Consider the following 18308-nt stretch of genomic DNA (forward strand, 5'->3'; position numbering starts at 1 on the left):
GTTGTTGTTCTAAGAGTCAAAAAGCCTCATAATGGTGTTACTCAGCTAGGTGTCAACTTTAAACTGTGTTTCCAGTCAAGTACATAAACTGATTGCAAAACCTACCAATAGACCAGCAAGATTTGAGTCAGTGTTTGTTTGTGGCCATACCTGCTGCTAACCATGCTCACTAAACTTCACAGGAGCATGAACCAATCCCAAAGTGCTTCAAAATTGGTACTTTGGACCTGATCACACCCCCTAGCTTGTTGCAGTCATGCTGGCAAGAGGGCTTGTTACTTCTGCCTGCCCAGGTATCTGCCCCTTCATGACTGTAGGCTCAGCCACTCGCGTGAATGACCCCCAGCCTGCTCAGCCAAAATGTGATGCCCTGTCAAGAGCCTGCTGCACACTCTGTTTACTTGGACGTGGGCCAGTGTGGGATCACAAGGTTCAAAGGAGAAGCAGAGCTTGCTGTTCAGAAGTGGCTGTAAGCTCTGTTGCCAGAGGTGAGAGAGGAGAGGAGATGGATGAGAGCAGTTGAGGGCAGGACTGGCACAACTGTGTCCTGAGAGGTGTTATCTCAGATGTGGGATTAATTCACCCTCAGGTGTCCCTCAGGTCTTGATGAGGGAGAAGACATGGTTGGTCTAAATCCCATGCAGGTGAATTGTGTGCTAAATCATTCTTACAAGCTGTACCAGCAGCCCAGGGTCTGGAGGGATGTAGGTACAATCTAGTCAGAGTTTCCTTAAAATGGGAAAGGGGTAGGCTCTGGTGTCCATGTGTCATTGCTGATTCTTCCACACATGGGTCCAGGCTCATTTGGAGCAATGAGCTTGAATTGAAAAATCATCAGTTCTGTGATACATTATCCATGGAAGTGTACAGAATGTGGGAAGCAACAGCTGCTGGTGGCAGAAGTTACATCTGGATGTATTATTTCTTCAAAATGGATTTTGAGAGCAAAGAGGTTCAGACCCAAATAATAGTGGTAGAAAGGGTGGTGGTTTGGGGTCTTTTTTTATCATCGTTAAAATGCCTTTTGGATCAAATTCACAGCTCCCAGATGAGAGTTCCTTTGTCCTGCTTCCTTTGAATCTACCAGCTGCACTGTTCTTCTGTAAAGTGGTGGATGGCTTGGCAGGAACTTACCTGGGAAAGACAAAAATTGGCAGATACTGACAGTAATTGGCAGATACTGAGAAATTTGGAGGGAAAGCATTTCTAATTTACAAGAGGAGACTGTAGGTCTTGCAGAACTTGAGCTGCTGACTCATTGGTCTGCAGAAGCCACATGCTTTTCTCTGGACATGCCATAATCTCCACTGCCTTATCCCTCTAAGCAGGCAAATATTTAGATGGAAGGACAGTGGTTACCAGAGATGCTAGTCTCAAACTGTGAGAGTGGATAACTGGGAGTTACTATGTAGACAGAAAGTAATTGATGTTTTGTGGATAAATTGATACTTCTTATGGTGTTTTAAAATGTTGCCAGGTCATCCAGACAGTGTGAAATTCTGATTTTTCATATGTGATATTATGTATATAGATATATATAAACAAAGCAAAGAAATATGGGTGTTGCATATCTACTTCTATACAACAGTGGATAATGGGTATACAAAAAAAATGTGGCTCTGATTTTAGAGTGCTTATTGCATCAATCTTACTGAGTCAGTGGAATTCAAGGTCACCCTGTGCTCTACAAGATGGCCTCAGCATCTTGCAAAATTGAGCTTCCACGAAGAAAATGTTTTGTTTGCCATTTGAATCATCAAGAAGAGCTTTCAAGTTGATTCTCTGCATAAGTGAATAAGAGTGCATAATGAAATAAGAAAGAATAATTTTCAGAAATGCTGGAAAAAATGTGAATTTCAGAAGGAAAGCAAGTCAACCCTATGGTCAAAGTGTTTTGTTATCAAAATCAATTAAGGCAGCAGTTTGCCCCGAAGAGATGTTTAAGCAGATACACTAAAATTATTCAAGCTTTCAAATTTTTCCTCTTCCTTTCTTTTCATTCCCTTTATAAATATTTTGCTAGCTGTCTTTTCTTCAAAATTACCTGCAGAAAATAGCATTGCCTTTGTGATATTTGAGAATAACTGATAGAGAGCAAGTATCAGGGGCTTTAAGGATGTTAGGGATGAGTAAAATGCAAAACCAAAGTGAAGCAGAATAATATGATTGAAGTAGCATGTATTTTAATTAAAACCAGATATTGCACATTTAGTGTAGAGTATTTCTGTCTGATACGATTTCATGTAGGTTTTTCATCATCCATGTTATTTCACTTGCCTTTTCTCTTCCTTTCTAGTACCCTGAATTGATGGTTGCATCTTATAACAATAATGAAGATGCTCCACATGAGCCTGATGGGGTAGCCTTGGTGTGGAACATGAAGTTCAAGAAAACCACACCAGAATATGTGTTCCATTGTCAGGTAAGGCTGAGGAAGTGATTGATTTTATGCTAGACAAAACAATTTATTACATGTTGCATCTCCCCACTGTTTATAGGAAAAGGTTAAGGTTAAAAATAGGCAATTTTAGTAAAAGTACAAGTGACAGTCCAGTGTTTTTAGAAGACAAGCAGCCTTCTCAAACAAAAGCCTGTCAGGGCTGCATGTCATTCTTTGTCTATTTAAAACAGTCCCTAGGAGATTTAGTTCATAAATCCCTCGCACTTATGGAGTAACTGTGGTGTACCACTTCCTCATGCAGGCAGTAACACATGCTTTCCCACCCACGTTAACTTCCTTGCATCCTCTGCACTCAAGCTGCCTACCCTTGCCTTGGTTCTGCTCAATATCATGGTTTGCCTGTAAAATTGAGTAGTAAACTTTGCATTTTTGGACATGTGTCTGACTTCCAGCTTGATCAAAATGGTGGCAATTTCAATAACTACTCCACCAATTCCTTTTGGTCAGTCAGTTTGAGTGTCCTTTAGGTCAGCAAAGGTCAGTGGTCACTTTAGGTCACTTCACTCAGTGCTGCTTTACAATTATGCTGGCTTAGAAGTTTATGGACAATTCAAAAATAGTGGAGTGTTTCATTTCTGTATGTCTGTTTACTCCTCTTTTGCCACTTTAGTGTGTGAAATGGCACAGCCTCATATTGACAGAAGTGTTCAGCTCACTGGCTCTATCTCCATCAAACTATCCAAACTGGAACAGGGCTGGGGCCAAATTTCAAACCTCTTCATTAATATTCCTCTGTGGTAATTAAATACAGGACAGTGGTATTCAAAAAGCCATATGGAAAAGTTTCAGCAAGTAAAACTTAACAATCAGAGATTAGTAAAATGCAGATAATTCTGTGGTAAAAATTGCTTCTCTTGGAAGGATATGTATTACCTGGCTAATTGTGTAAGCTAAGTGTCATTTTACATTTGAGGACCAAACATCTTTTTGAACTAAGTTTATGTTTGGACTTGGGTACATTATCAGATGTAACATAGTGGGAGGGAGTTGCTGGAATTGAAGTTGCTGCTTCAACCTGATTAAGTAACCTTTAATTCTGGGCATATTTTTCTAATTTGCCATACTGAAAAACAACTTCACAAAGAGTTTAGGCCTGAAAATATGCCATACAGATTTATATACATATACATATACATATGTGTGTGTATTACCTTTGAAATGAGGACTTGTATTTTCCTGGATATCATATTTGGCAGACAATGTGTTTTCTCAGACAGTTTAAGGTTTTAGCTCAGATGCCATGTTCAGATTTTTCTATGGTATACATGCAGCTTAATGTTTTGAACAAAATTTCCAAGAGGAGAGATGGCATTTCTAGGAGGGGTAATCCTTAAATTCCATTGATTTTGCAAGATAATGACCAGATTCAGGGTAGCCCTCCTGCATACGCAGAGGAAGATTGACTCAAGACCTAGTAATTTGTTCCATTAAAGTTCTATCTAGATACACTTAAACAGAAGAGATATGACTTACTGCATTGAAAGCAATGAGACAGGCTACACTCTCCTTTAGAAAAACACACATAGGACAAAGTGGTGGCCAGGGATTTGGCATGGCTGAGCTTCTGTCTAATGTGAGGACATTGTTGGATGTGCTCCCTTTTAGAACTGGAACCTTAAAACCTGTGAATTGAGAAACACATAGGACACTGTGCTTGCACAAGTATCCTGGATTCACTATTTTTCAGCTAAAGAACATCAGTTCTGCCCATGGGGAATATTTATTTTATTTTCAAACTGACCATAGATAATTTGCGTTATAAGTCCATTATGATTTGGATCTGTCTTTGAACCACCATTTTAGGGCTTTTGATGTGGCGTATCTTTTGCATATCTTCAGATCAGATGGGGATACCCACATGTGATTAAATGGAGAAGCAAAAAGTATGCAACTTGGTCTCTTGAACACAGGTTTTGTTGTAACTGACTCAGATGGAAAATAGGAAAAGAGTAGCATCTTAGCTCATAGTCTGGATTTCAATTCTATAGATCATCATGTTATTCTGTCAGTGGAAACTAACTATATAATTAGTCAGCCCCATATCATTTATATTACCATTTTGCTAGAGAAACATTCCCTTACTCAGTCCCAATTCAGTTTTTTTCTCTAGGCCTTCTGAGAGAGAGGCCCAATTTTGTTTCACCAAATGCATGACCTTACAACAGTCCGGCCCAACAGCTTCAGACATACACACACCTTACTGTTAAGGCTAGGTTACCCAGATATGGCAAACACAGAACTTGGAGTGTATTTCCCCAATAGGCTTCTATTTTGCTTCCCAAAGACCTTCTATAAAAACTAGTCTCAGTAAATCCTACAAGATGCTGACTAATATACCTTTTCCCTTTCAATTTTTGAGTTTCAGAGAGCTAGACGCAAGGAAGTAGAAATTCATTTCAGGTGTTACTGTCAATGAGCTTTTGCAAGCCACATCTGAGAAGTCAAATCAATAAATAGGTTTATGAAGGCATTTCTGAGAAACTTGTAAGAAATTTCACCTCAGGAGTTCTGCTAACATCAATAGAGATAGATCTGTGAAGCATCTCTGGACAGCTAAAGAGCTGGCTGGACTGGAACAGGGAGAACTTCAGATACCAACTGTGCTCTTTCGGTAAATTCTTGAAGCTAGAACCTTTAATGTTTTCCTGTCTTTCCTGATACATTATCCAGATGCGTACCATGGGATTTCTTCATTTTCTTTACCTCTTTCTGAGACTGTTTTTAATCTTACGTAGGGAAATGTGAAGTGCTGAAAGTTGCCAGAACCAAGTTCTCTACCAGCCGTGACAGACAATGATGTACAAATCTACTGGCAAGGATTGTTTTGCCTAACTCTAGTCAGCAAAACATTTGATTTCAGTCCTCAAATCTGAGGGGTGGTGTATTCTGTAAATATGAAATTCTTACCCAATCTAAAGTCACATTAAGTTGTTGTCTCAGCAATACAATTTAAGTAGTAGTAAATTTCATAGCTCTACAATGTGTTGTGCTACAAATACTGGGTTGAATTTTAGTTAATATTCATTAAAGGAAAAATGACAGGCAAGTAGACATGCTTACTGATTAATTCATGTGTACTGCCATGTGCTCTGTCAGATGCTTTCTAAAATAGTCCTGATGGCTTCTACTCTCACCTCCTATGGAATATTTTTTGTTCTATGTGTTTTATTTTTGCCCTTCTTTGGGTTTTTATATTTCTGCTTTATGTGCTGACAATATTTTAGCTATGACTCCCAGATTTTTTCTTCTGCAGCTCATCATACATCTCTTTACCACAAGGTTAGACATAGAAAACAGGGAAGAATGAGGGATTGTGCAATTTGTTCATTTGTTTTCCTGTGCAAGCAAAAATTGTTGTCTCAGAAGCAAAACTGGAATGGGAGGGTGATATCATTTGCCAAAGGAATGAATGCTCAATGCTTTCTTTAGGTAGTGAGAAATAAATTGAACATGCAGTTAATACTGCAGAATGCAGACTGGGAATATCTTTGTAGGGAAGAGTCAGGGATGTCCTCTTCCCCCATGCTGGGGCATCACATACTCTTGGTTTAATCCAGAGCATTCCAAAGGCAAGACACATGCATTCAGAAGTTCTTTATGAAACCATGCAGATGAGTCATCCCTAGTTGGGTTGGTTTGGCAGTATCCAGAGATGGAATGAATTCCAGCAACAACATGGAAATCACATTGACTCTCCTTTGGTTTAGTAGGGAGAATTTTAAGCAGTAGTTCACGCTGCTTCTCTCAGCTATTGCTGCTTTGTGTTTAGGTGGGGGTGACAAAAACCAAAATCATATTTAACAGTTATTGATGGTCTGACTCAACATGTGCTCAATCCTATATTGATTTCTGCAATGCACAGGGTGGCCTTGTATGTGAACATTCCTGTACCATTGACTGATAGAGTAGCAGCAACCATATTTCTCAATATTTCTTTTTCAGAAAGTGCTTTTATGTTCTTAATGTGGTTTTTTTCCCTGAACATACAAATAAAAACCTACATTACCCATTCATTATGAGGATTATTTGTACTAGTCATCATCTCTGCCCCTGATGATTTTTCTGTTTCTTGGTGGTCAGATCTAAGCTTTCTAAGCCAGAGTGATCTGAAGAAGTACCTGTAACTTTGCAGCAATATATCTGGTCATGTGAGGCAAATGAGAACTCAAGAGTTTGCAGTAGGTGGGCTAGTAGATAATAGTCTGAGCTTTATACTGCTTCTTTCAGCAGGGCCTGTTAGCATGTGTACAGCATTGCTCTTCTATCAGATCCATAGCTTTTGGGTTAGAGCTGATCTGCAGAGACAGAAGGCACAAGGAAAAGAAATAATCCCTGTATCTAAGGGACTTGAGGGTATTACAAACCATTTCCTTTCTTCTGGAACTGAAGAGGGGTTATTAAAGTTGGTTGAGGTATCTGGATCTCAGCCTTAAATATCCATCATTTCAGGAGAGGAGGGGTGGAGGAGGAAGACAGCTCAAGATATTAGTTTCATGCAAATAAACCAAATTGAATGTTACTTTCTGATTTGGAGGACTCTGGATTGTTATTGGAAAGTAAAGAATTCTGCTTTACTACACCAAATCTAACGATAACAGAAACAAAAAATTACTGCACTGACTTTCTCTTGATTTATTATGGATTATTTCCTGATCTACTAATTTCCTCTTTGCCAGCTATGTCTTTTCCAAAGGTCTCAAAAGGGCAGTGGGAAGTCCAGATCTGACACTTAGAAGCAACTACATTCAGGGTATTTTTAAAGAAGGAGAGCACATATGAAGTAGCTTTTATTTGAGGAACCAGTAACCATTTAAGAGTTCTTTCAAGGAGTCAGATCGACTTTTAGCATAATCACAAAAATATTTCAGCAGTATATCACTTTCAATAGCTGCAGCTATTTCTGTCCTTTTCCTAAAATGCCATGCAGTCAGATTTACTTGGTTAGCTCCATCTTTTTACTAAACTGTCAGTTTTTTTGTGGGAAAGGGGATTTGTGTTTTCTATTTTAATTTCAAGAAAAGCTGTCCATGCTTGGAAAATATTGGTGGATTGGGTACAGAAATCAGCTACTCAGCTGCACCACAAAATGTTTCATTCTCCCCTAGCTTTTTTGTAGTGGCTTCCATACACTGCCATTAAGTTATGTGTTTGACCACTCTTCATTGCTTATCCTGGTGTGGTCTTTCCCTTTTCAACTAAATGGATGGAGTCATAAATGCATATCTTAGAATTAGATGCATTGAGGTAAGTGAAAGGCTATATTTAGTGGCTGATATTGGCCAGAGTTGCCTTATTTTTTTCCTGATTTGGTTCCTTTGTTGTTGTCTGCTCTTTCAAAATCAACATGAATTCCTTCAGATGTGCCTTTTGCTCCAGCAGCCTGCCTTCTAAAGGTGCTGAGCGCCCAAATCCACAAGACTTGTGTGGGGAACAGGCTGAGGTAAAAGCCTGAATGACTAATATCCTCCTTTTCCTCTTGTCCTTGAGTTTCCTTCTCTGTGGAAGCCAGACTAGAGCTCAGTCCCTCCAGAGCTTCTAAAAAAAAGCAATACTACAAGAAGTTTAGGAAAGTCCAGAAAGTATGGTTGGAACACGTTAAAAAATGAAGAAAATTTTCTCTTGTAGTTATAATGGTACTTTTCCACGAAAACTTCCTCACCTTGTTAGCACTAAGTTTCAAGCAAGGATTCAGTTCTTCACAGACATAAAAGAAATTAAAGACCCTGAGCTCTCTCTAAGCTACACAAACTTTCCTAAGTAAAATAAATCCAATAATCCAGCAGGTCCAATTCCAGAGCTGACTTATCTCATTCCTCAGTTTCTAGTGAGAGAGGGTACCTCTGATCAGTCTTTAATGGGCTGTAAATGTCAGAGAAGATATGTGGTTCTGAGCTGACTGCAAATTTTCCAAAAAAACCCCACAAATCCCTTCTTTGGAAGGGAAATTTTTTTCCAACCTGAGTTTCCCCATGACCCTGTGATCCTAAACATGAATCAGATTCTGCCTTTTTTCACAGTACTTCACTGGTAAATGGGCTTCTGAATGCCTGCCTGTGGAGATACTGATAGAGCTGTCATAGTGGGAATACCTCAGCACCCAGGGTCCCAAATTTGTTGCTGGCTTTTGTGACACATACCAAATTTTGTCATTCATGCCAAGGAGGGCTTCTTCAGAGATAAAGGGGCCGTTTTCATTTCAGTTTTGTTTCCTGCTGTGCATCACTGGTAGGATGATCTTTGTGGAGCTGTGTAAAGTTCTTCCATGCCTTTTCTCTGGGACACTCTGTTGCTTTTGCATTTGTGCCTATGGTTACCTGCACACTGTAACAATTAATGCAGATGCACAGTTTGTGCAATTTTGAATTACAGTTTGGGGGAAGTTCTAATTCTAACAACATGACTAGGGGAGAAGAGTTTCAGCTACAGCTTGTGATAGAAGGACATACTTACTCTGTTCCTATTTCAAAACTTTTGTCCTCTGTCATGTTTCTGTTTGGAATGTGGAAATACAGAGCACAGTTTGTGCTATAAAGATGTCAGTAAGCAAAAGCCTGTGTCTTGTCTTTTAGGCTTTTGTTTTAGATTATTTTCTCTGTTCTCTGCTGATATCAGTTGTGGTTTTTGCTCCTCCCATTGGAGGCTACATCACTTCTAGCCTTTGTTGATTAAAAATAACTATCACTTGGCCTAAGATTAGTGCCCCAATACTTGTGGAGAGATTGTGTGTCAGTCAGTAAAAGTTACACTGACACATCTGAAGGCTAAGTGTATTTCTTGGAAAATGATTTTTGGTGTCTTAGGTGAGAGGAGAGTCCTGCATGCAGCAGATTTGTAGAGGGGGTACAAAGAGGACCACATATACAAGTGATGGAGTCTCCTGTCTTCTGGCAAAGACATTGCTGGGGAAGTACAGAAAAGGCATTGAAAATGTGAAAATGTATATTCTGGCTCGGGTGCCACAATGTCTTAGCCAGGCCTGAAATCACCAGTCTTGCTTTACTGCTGAAATGCCACCACTGTTAGCATGGAATATAGCATCTGCAGTTCAAAATGAAGTGTGCAATGTTTTCCACATAGCCTTCACCTTTCAGTGCTAAAATCTTATAAATCTGACTTATTTCCACAAAACTCGAATCATTATCCTTTTCATAACAAGAGTGGGAGAAGGGAACCTTTTTCCAGGCAAGGTTAGAGAGCAAATATGCATCATTATTTAGACTAAAGGGATGTCACAAAGTTGCATATCTTCCCTTGGGTTTTAAATGCATCTTTACAAACCCTTAACAAAGCTGATTTTTCCATTATGACTTGGCTCTCTTGGTGTCTTGTACAGAACCCTCAAGAGCAACACACCCATCAAAGCCAATTTGTATAACAAAATAGTTGTATACCTTGTCAGTCTGTGAAATGACTGCTAATACAGAAGGTACTTCCCCTCTTAGTAATTAACATTCTGAATTATTTGAGGACTGTGTTTATACATACAAAATCTGCTAGCAGCAGAATGCTCCTTTGCTTAGAGCAAGGCTTAACCCAGATCGTCTTCCTCACTTGAAACTGAGATTTCAATTATGAATCAAGTAATTAGGAAGTGACAACTTTTCTTGTCTTGGATAGAAAATTTCAGATGGTTCTCGCACCTAAGCCTTTTATGGAGGGGTTAGATGTCATACACTTCAACGATACAGTCACTACTAGAAATAGCATTGTGCTTTTTGCAAGTGTGAAAATTGAGATTTGTAATGAACCCATATTTAAAGATGCTGTTTCTCTTCCTAAAGTTCTGTAGTCTTCCTTTCAGACCGAATATAAAGAATATGTTGGCTATTTGATACAGTGAGCATTCAATTTTTATTTTTTTAAGTTTCTTTATTTCACTGATAGCTTGCATTATACCTTTCTGAATTAGTGGCATCTAATATGCAATTTGGAGAAAGCCTAACTTTTGAATTTGCCGAGTTAGACATGCAATATTTTTAAACTTTAGCTGGCTAAGGGGAAAAAAAAATCTCAGTCAAAAACTATATTTCATGAGAGAAAATTATAGTGATATTGATGGTTTGCCAAAACCTCAAGCAGTGACAAAATCCACAGTGTCCTGAAAGAGATGCCTTTGCAAAACCATTCCTTTGCAGATGGCTTAGATTATTGATACTTACAAACACATGACATTATTTGTTCAACCCAGAATTTTCAAAATCTCTGTTGATAAAAAAATGCAGATTTGTCACACTGTCCCAAAACTGCAGAGAAAAAAAAATCACCAAATCCTGCAATTGTTCCTGGGGTTGTTTTATCATTTAGAAGTTGTTGATTGGTTACATTTCAACATACCCTAGTGTAAAAAGGAAGGAAGGGAAAAAAGAACCCAATTTTCGTTTTTTGATATGAACATTACATTTTATATATTTTTGTTATATTTGAAACTCACAGTGCTGAAAGGGTTTTAGGTGAACAAGAAATGCAGGATCAGATGTGAAATCATTAAGTAACTGAGATCCTTCCACTGTATTTTCTTCCATAAAGGATGTAAAATACCATGCAATTCCCTAGCTGCACTGCAAATGATGGATAAAAAGCCATAGGCATGACTTTTCTGTTTGGGTTATGTAACTGTTCTCAGTGTAAACTACTTGTAATGAAGAGTACATTTGGTCCAAATTCAAGAAAATTATTTCACCTCATGATTTTTGTCTCTGTGGGAGCTCTATGTGAGGAGTGAAGCCTCTTTTTGTGTTACCTGGCACAAAATATAAAACAGTTACTCTTCTAAATTGCTGTAAAAGGCCCCAGAAACCAAGGAATCCATCATTACAGCCCAGGATACAACTGTCCACTGCCTTAAGTCTAAAATCAACAGTTTTCTGCCCTCTGCCCCCATGGCTGGATGACTGACAAGTACTTCCTTAAAAAGAACTTTTGTATATGGACAACATTGATTTAATGATGATTAACACTCCTGGCTTCCCACAAAGAGAAAGCAGAAGCATGTGCCACATGGCTGAGATACTGATATTATCCTTGGAAGATGTTTCCCATGGGGCAAAGAGAAAGAAAAGGTAAAGTACATTTATTTTAGCATAAAATGACAAGCAAATGTCCTACATACAAGAGGCAGTATGCTTTTAACAGTTTGTCATATTGGAGAGATCAGAGTGTTTTCATTAGCTCTACAGCAAAATGTGCCAGAGTGCATTAGCACCTGTGATTAATTCATTTGATTGCTCTTATAACACCGTTTAGTATTTTTGTAGCTAAGAAAAATATCAATGCCACTTCAGTTCCATATTGTTCATGAACATATTCTAAATCACCAGTCATTTCATGGAGAGAAAAACATGCTTAACATTTGCTATCTCATGTTTACATCTGTAAATAAATAGACTAAGTCAAATCTGGACTGGAGTTGTGCAGAACTACTGACATGAGTTTTCTGGGATAAATCCATTCTTCCTGGCAGGATAAAGATGCATTATGAGACGTCTCATCACTGGTGTGAGTGAATGGCCCAGGTATGCTGGTTTTTGAGCAAGAGGTGGTCCTCTGATACTCCAGGAGTCAGCAACTGTAAGATGGCATAACCATGCTGATATAGTGTTACTAAAGCTTTCACCCTGCGACTGGAAAACACTTATCTCAATCCTTCCTCCTCTAGAAGACTACATATGGAAAAAAAATTGTAGAAACCAAGCAGCATAGCCTTGCAGGTGATGAAAGCAGGATATGAAATTTCAGAAAACTGAGGTTTGTTTGGAGAAAGGGGAATTAAAAATTGTCCATAATGAGTTTCATTTATTCCTCTGTGATCTTAGCTGCTTCCTAATGCTCTATGGGTGCAGAGTCAGGCTACTGATACTAGAATTTCTACAGTAATTTACTGTAGGAGACATGAACAGTGTGAAAGCAACTCATGTTTCTCATTCTTAAATACAGACTTGCCTGTGGTATCTTCTGTGTTTCTACTAGATGGCTGTTTATTTGTGCCTCTCATTCTCTCAATCTCCATATCTATGTGCCATGTTAAATTAATTTTCAGTTATTTGCAATTACATAGTGACACTGCGTATAAAAGTTACATCAGTGAAAGTGATGGATTTGGGCAAATATGAAAGCCTATTTGTCTTCATATGACTGACATCATCTACCTGGACTCATGCAGAGCATTTCACATTGTCCTGCACAACATCCTTGTCTCTGAACTCAAGAGACAAGGGTTTGATGGGTGGAACCTCAGTGAGTAAGGAATTGGCTGGATGGTTGCACTCCAAGAGTTGTGGTCAATGGGTAATTGTCCAAGGGGTGACCAGTGACAAATGTTGTCCCCAGGTGTCAGGCTTGGGACAAGCACTGTTTAATATCTTTGTCAGCAACGTGGACAGTGGGATTGAGAGCCCCCTCAGCGTGTTCACTGACCACACCCAGCTCTGTGGCTAAGCTGACACACTGGAGGGAAGGGATGCCATCCAGAGAGACCTTCATGGGCTTCAGAGGTGGGTCATGTGAGTCTCCTGAAGTTCAAAAAGGCCAAGTGCAAGGTCCTGCACCTGGGGAGAGGCAATGCCAAGCACAAATACAGGCTGGACTGAGAAGGAATTGAGAGCAGCCCTGAGGGGAAGGGCTTGTGGGTGTTGATTGATGAGAAGCTCAGCCTGAGCTGGTGATGGGGTCTCCATCCATGGAGACAATCAAAATGCAGCTACACACGGTTGTCAACAATCTGCTCCAGCTGATCCTGCTCTGACCAAGGGCTTGGACTACACAATCTCTACATGTGCCTCTCAACATTGGCAATGCAGTGAGTCTCTCTCTGACACTTCACACTCATCTTCCCCTCCCTGTCTCTAATATTGATGTGGAAATCTGCTGGGTTGAGACTGTCTCTAAGTCTACAGAGTTTTCCCAGGACCATCTGAACCTCCAGGTGTCCTTTACTCACAGAATGGAGGTAATTTGCTTTTAGAATGCCTGAATTTTAAAATTGCTTGTTTAGGAAAGCACTTACCAATTTGCTTGGCTGTAAGCAGACTTTTGAGTCATTAAAATAATGGAGAACTTAGAATTAATTACAATTAAGTTCATGGACTTCTGAGAAAAAAATGGACTTAACTAAGTTCTTTACTCATCTGGGGCTTTCAAGTGTTTTTGGTTTAATATGTTCAGTCTTCTAACTGTGCCTCAGTTCTCATGGCCTTTGCATTTCTTGTAGGGGTTTGGACTCAGTGCTACACTTGAGTTTTATCTGTGACTCTCTTACAAACAACTGTGACTAGTACAGCCAGCTTCACAGGCTGAGTTGTAGATATTTGTTCTTGCAGCATCTGGACTGGTTTCTAATTCATCTGTGGCTTCACATAGTTCAGTTGATCAAATGCATTGGTTTGAGGAACTGCTGCCATAGAAACCACAAAACCATCACCACAGCATGAGAATAACTTGTGTTTCTATTCCTGTTCTCCAGATCTGGAATTTGCTGTTTCTGTGGGCTCTCCAAAGCCTGACTCTGGTATTTCCAGAACTTGCCAACAAGTGATTATCTGTTGTTATTTCACTGTGAGGAGAAGAGTCCAGGACACCAAAATCTCAGCCTAACCTCAGTCTCTGGGGGATCTCTTCTACTTTTGCACAGTGTTAGATGGCAACACCTCTGGATAGGTGTTGCCACCTCCTAAGCCTCACTCCTGAGGCCTGGTCCTGGTTCCAGCAGGAAGGAGATTCTGCCTGAAGAAGTGTGCAGCATTTAGAAGCTTAAGTCTTGAGACAAATGGCTGGGGCACTTCATGAGCATGGGGCTGTCTGCCAAGTCTACACCTATGTTGTATAGCAGATAATATCAGAGAAATAATAGGCAGAAGTAATTCAGGAAGGGTGACTAAAATTCCTGGATTGGTCTCTCACAGCCAGGTTCATCAGGTAATTACTTAGATAGAAGTGGCTTCACCTTCAGAGATTTTTTAGGAGTTGGCTAACCTCAACACTTACAGAAGGCTGCGGTTTGCATGATGTTTTGAGTAAGTGCCTCTCTAGATCTGATTTCATTTGCAGTGCTTAACGTAAGATGCTTATCTGGCATTTCTAACCATTGCACCAAGTAAATTTTTCAGGTAATGCTATCACTTGCTTAATTCTAGAGGCCTTCATCTGACTGAGATGCTTTAGTAGGGATTTTGTTACAAACCCATCATAACAAAGTAGTCTCTGTGCCGCAAAACTTGCAGCTATAGATAGCAGTAGTGGCAGGCAGTGACACCATGACCCTACATGTACAGCAGCTCTGGTCCAGAAGCCTTTGGCTAATGCTGAGCTGAAAGCAGTGAGCCCTGCTGCATGCAATCTGCATGCCAGACTGCCATGCTCAAGCTGACACCTACCATCTGCTCCAAATTGTGGGCAGCCTGTGGAATGAGCAGGGATGGCAGAAGGTCTCTGTGCTCCACCCACAGACACATGCCTTCAGGCTCCAGGCCTGAAAGGGTGGTGTAGCCCCATCACTTCAAGCTTGTCAATAATTTAATCAAAATAATTAAGAGTGTTCATTATTAACTGCAGAGTATCATAACCTAAATAAAATGGACAAACCAAGGAAGTGCTTGCTTCTCCAACATGCAAGCACATGCACATTAATTGTTTGACCCTGAGATCTGATAAGCAGCCAGGTCCTAATCAGAGAAAACAAACATACTTGGGTACTTAGCATCTCAGTAGTTGGGTCGAAAGAAAACCTTATTTTGATGTGCTGTTGTTATGAAATTACTCCTTATTTCTCCAGGCTTTAATCATCTCATTGTCAGTCTAACAAAGACAGTATGATGCTCAGCAAAGACTGTTATTCTCAGGCTTGCATGTGTGTGCAGTAATTCAGGGTCACTAAATCGATTGTTTGGTCATGGATAAAGGCACACAGGATCTCCCTGTATTAAATTTGAGAAGTATTAGGATTATCTGCATTTGCAATACAGCAAGCAGTTTTGCTGCTTTTCCAAGTCACCATGACACTGCTGAATTAATAATAACAGCAAATGCACTTTGCAGAAGGGCTGAAGTGTAGAGTCCCTTTTGCAAAGGCAGCTCGTGGACTTTTTTCCTGATTATTTTTCTCTTGTAGTTACATGGGCTGAACCTGCAGTTACAGAGATGAAAGCAGAAAGCTCCAGCTTTCTGCTCTATTTAAAATGAAGTCATAAGGCTGGATATTGCCTTTCTGCAGACTTGGGCAGAGTGCTCTGATTCTACTGCAATACTCGGATGTCAGCACTGAGGTTAGATGTCAGAGCTACCTACCCTGTTAACTCAGCTAAGAAAGGCTGCATTTTCTGACATACTCTTTTCCTTATTTTTAAGGATCTAGTACTTTTTCAATAAAAATAAATTTAATTTGTGGCTGCATTTCAGCTCCATTGGTTTGATGGTATAAGTGGAGCAATACCAGCCTTGGATTTAGAGCAGTCGTGTGGCTGAGTCTCTCTGTACAGCTTTCATGTGGTCTGGTGAGACATTCTTAGAATCCCCAAACATTTTTGAAGATCCTAAACTGGAGACATTCACAATTCTTCCCTCCCTTTCTACCATTAATCCTTCATGTTTTAACAAGTGCTGAAGTTAATACAGCCTACACTCTTTCCTGTCACACTGGGCCCCCTCCCTCCTTTCTTTCTCTTGAATAAAGCAATCTGTTCTTTCCCGTCCGTACTCCTGTAAATCAAAGGGGTAGATGTCGACACACACTATAACCAAGTATAAACTTCCTTTTTTTAATTAAACAGAGTTCTGACATTTGGTTTGAAGAAGTGTTTGTTTGGTTTTATTTATTTTTTTTAATATGTGAAGGATGTCAACTGCTTTTATTTTATTTTTAGTCGAGACAAATTTTGTATGGTACCGCAAATAATCTCTAGCACAAAATCTTTCAGATGTTATTTCACAGTTTAATAGGAAGACAGTTGGAGGGGAGCAGTACAGAAGTCTTGGAATTTGAAGCTTTTAGAATTAAGAGGTTACCTCTTTGATTAAGGTTTTTGTACACATAAATAATGTTTTAACTTCCTTTTAAAATTTAATTTCAAAACCAGCTGTAATTCTGTTGCGATTCTCTCTGCTGTTTTCTTATTGCTACTAATTATACTTAGACAGTTATGTGAAATGCAGAAATGTCCAAATTCACAATAGCAGGTGCTAAAAATAAATAGAACTCTTGGAAGAAACACAGGCTCTGTTTCAGTGTACAATATCAGCTATCTCGGTAGCCAGAGCAAAGTCACCCTAAAGTTGCCTCTTTCAAGATACTTCACAGCTTTTGTGGTGCAAAACCATAGAAAGGTCCCTAAACCAGAGAGAGTGTTCAGATCAGATACTAGTACTTCCCATGATTATTCTCAGTCCATGACTGGTCACAATAAAAGGGCTTTATTTAATAATTCAGTTGCTGTTTTATTTCTAGATGATGGTTTTAATCCACATTTGCAGTTGAAGTATGACATCCCTATGATGTCAGGGGCCAGATATGTGTGTGTATAGCAATGCAGGAATGAAATGGTCTCCTGATTGCCTAGTCAGAAGGCTGGGCAGCTCTCAGAGCGACTGTGAGTGCTTAGACTCTGTAAATGCTGCTCTTGATGAGCAGGACTGAGAACAAAAGGTTATGAATAAGTTGCATGTGTACTTCTGGCCTTCCTCTTTATTTATTTATTCTTCAGGATAGGTCTTCCTCTGACATAAGGGATCAGTGGTTCAGTCCCTGTCCTTCAGTTCCTATGGATGAAGGATTATGAGTATGGCACCTTTTCCTGGTTTTAGCTCAGGAGCAGTACCACAGCTTTGTCCTTTTGCTTTCAGTCCCTCAAGCATGGAAAAGGATGTGCCACTTCAGCTAGAGGGCCAGCCATGTCCTGGGGACATCAGGCACAGCATGGCCAGCTGGGCAAGGGAGGGGATTGTCCTCTCTGCTCTGCACTGGGGCGGCCTCACCTTGAATGGTGTGTGCAGATTTGGGTGCCACAATATAGAAAAGACATTAAACTGTTAGAGAATGTGCAAAGGAGGGCAACAAAGATGGTGAAAGGCCTGGAGGGGAAGCTGTGTGAGGAGTGCCTGAGTTCACTTGGTCTGTTCAGCCTGGAGGAGACTGAGGGGAGACCTCACTGCAGTTACAACTTCATCATCAGGGGTAGGGGAGTGACAGGTACTGATCTCTTCTCTGTGATGACCGGTGACAGGACTCAAAGAAATGGCATGTAGCTGTATCAGAAGCGATTTATATTGGATATCAAGAGAATGTTTTTCACTCAGAGGGTGGTTGAGCACTAGAACAACCTTCCCCAGGAAAGTGTTACAGCATCAAGTCTGACAGAGTTCAAGAAATACTAGGTAAGGTTCCCATCACATGGTGATTCTTAATGGGTCCTATGCAGGAGTTGGACTCAATGATCCTGATGGGTCCCTTTCAACTCAGCATATTTTGTGATTCTATGATCTCAGCTGCAGTTTATTTCATTTCATTGCCTACAGTTTTCTGTGTCAGTGACCCACAGCAGCATGCCACTGATGGTAGTGCTTTTTCACATGCATGTGCTCAGCTAGAAAATCCACCCAGGAGCTTCCTGAGAGCCTGCTGCAATATAACCTGGTCTTCTGGAGCCTAGAAATCCCTGTGAACTCCTTGGATTGCTTCTTCCCACTGACAAAGTATTGTTTTTGAGATACATCTGGTGTCAGGCGTAGGCATATGGCACCAGTATGGCAATGCTGGCTCCGGGGGTGGTTTCCTGCAGAAGAGGTCTGGCTGAAGGCAGTAGTCACTGCCTATTGAGAGTTATTATTATTTAGCACCCAGGTCTTTGTGAACTTGTTTGAC

General features: G+C 40.1%; 1 protein-coding gene across 7 annotated transcripts in view; it reads left to right on the forward strand.

Annotated features, from left to right (window-relative positions):
- Positions 1-18308, forward strand: part of DYNC1I1 (dynein cytoplasmic 1 intermediate chain 1) — a 186267-nt gene that overhangs the window by 115802 nt on the left and 52157 nt on the right. For all 7 annotated transcript variants that reach the window (XM_066317643.1, XM_066317678.1, XM_066317652.1 and 4 more), the window contains one exon: positions 2297-2422. In XM_066317643.1, coding sequence (XP_066173740.1) covers positions 2297-2422 — 126 coding nt within the window. The remainder of the gene's footprint in view (positions 1-2296; positions 2423-18308) is intronic.

The sequence above is a fragment of the Sylvia atricapilla genome, chromosome 1 (assembly GCF_009819655.1).
Source record: "Sylvia atricapilla isolate bSylAtr1 chromosome 1, bSylAtr1.pri, whole genome shotgun sequence".
Taxonomy (NCBI): domain Eukaryota; kingdom Metazoa; phylum Chordata; class Aves; order Passeriformes; family Sylviidae; genus Sylvia; species Sylvia atricapilla.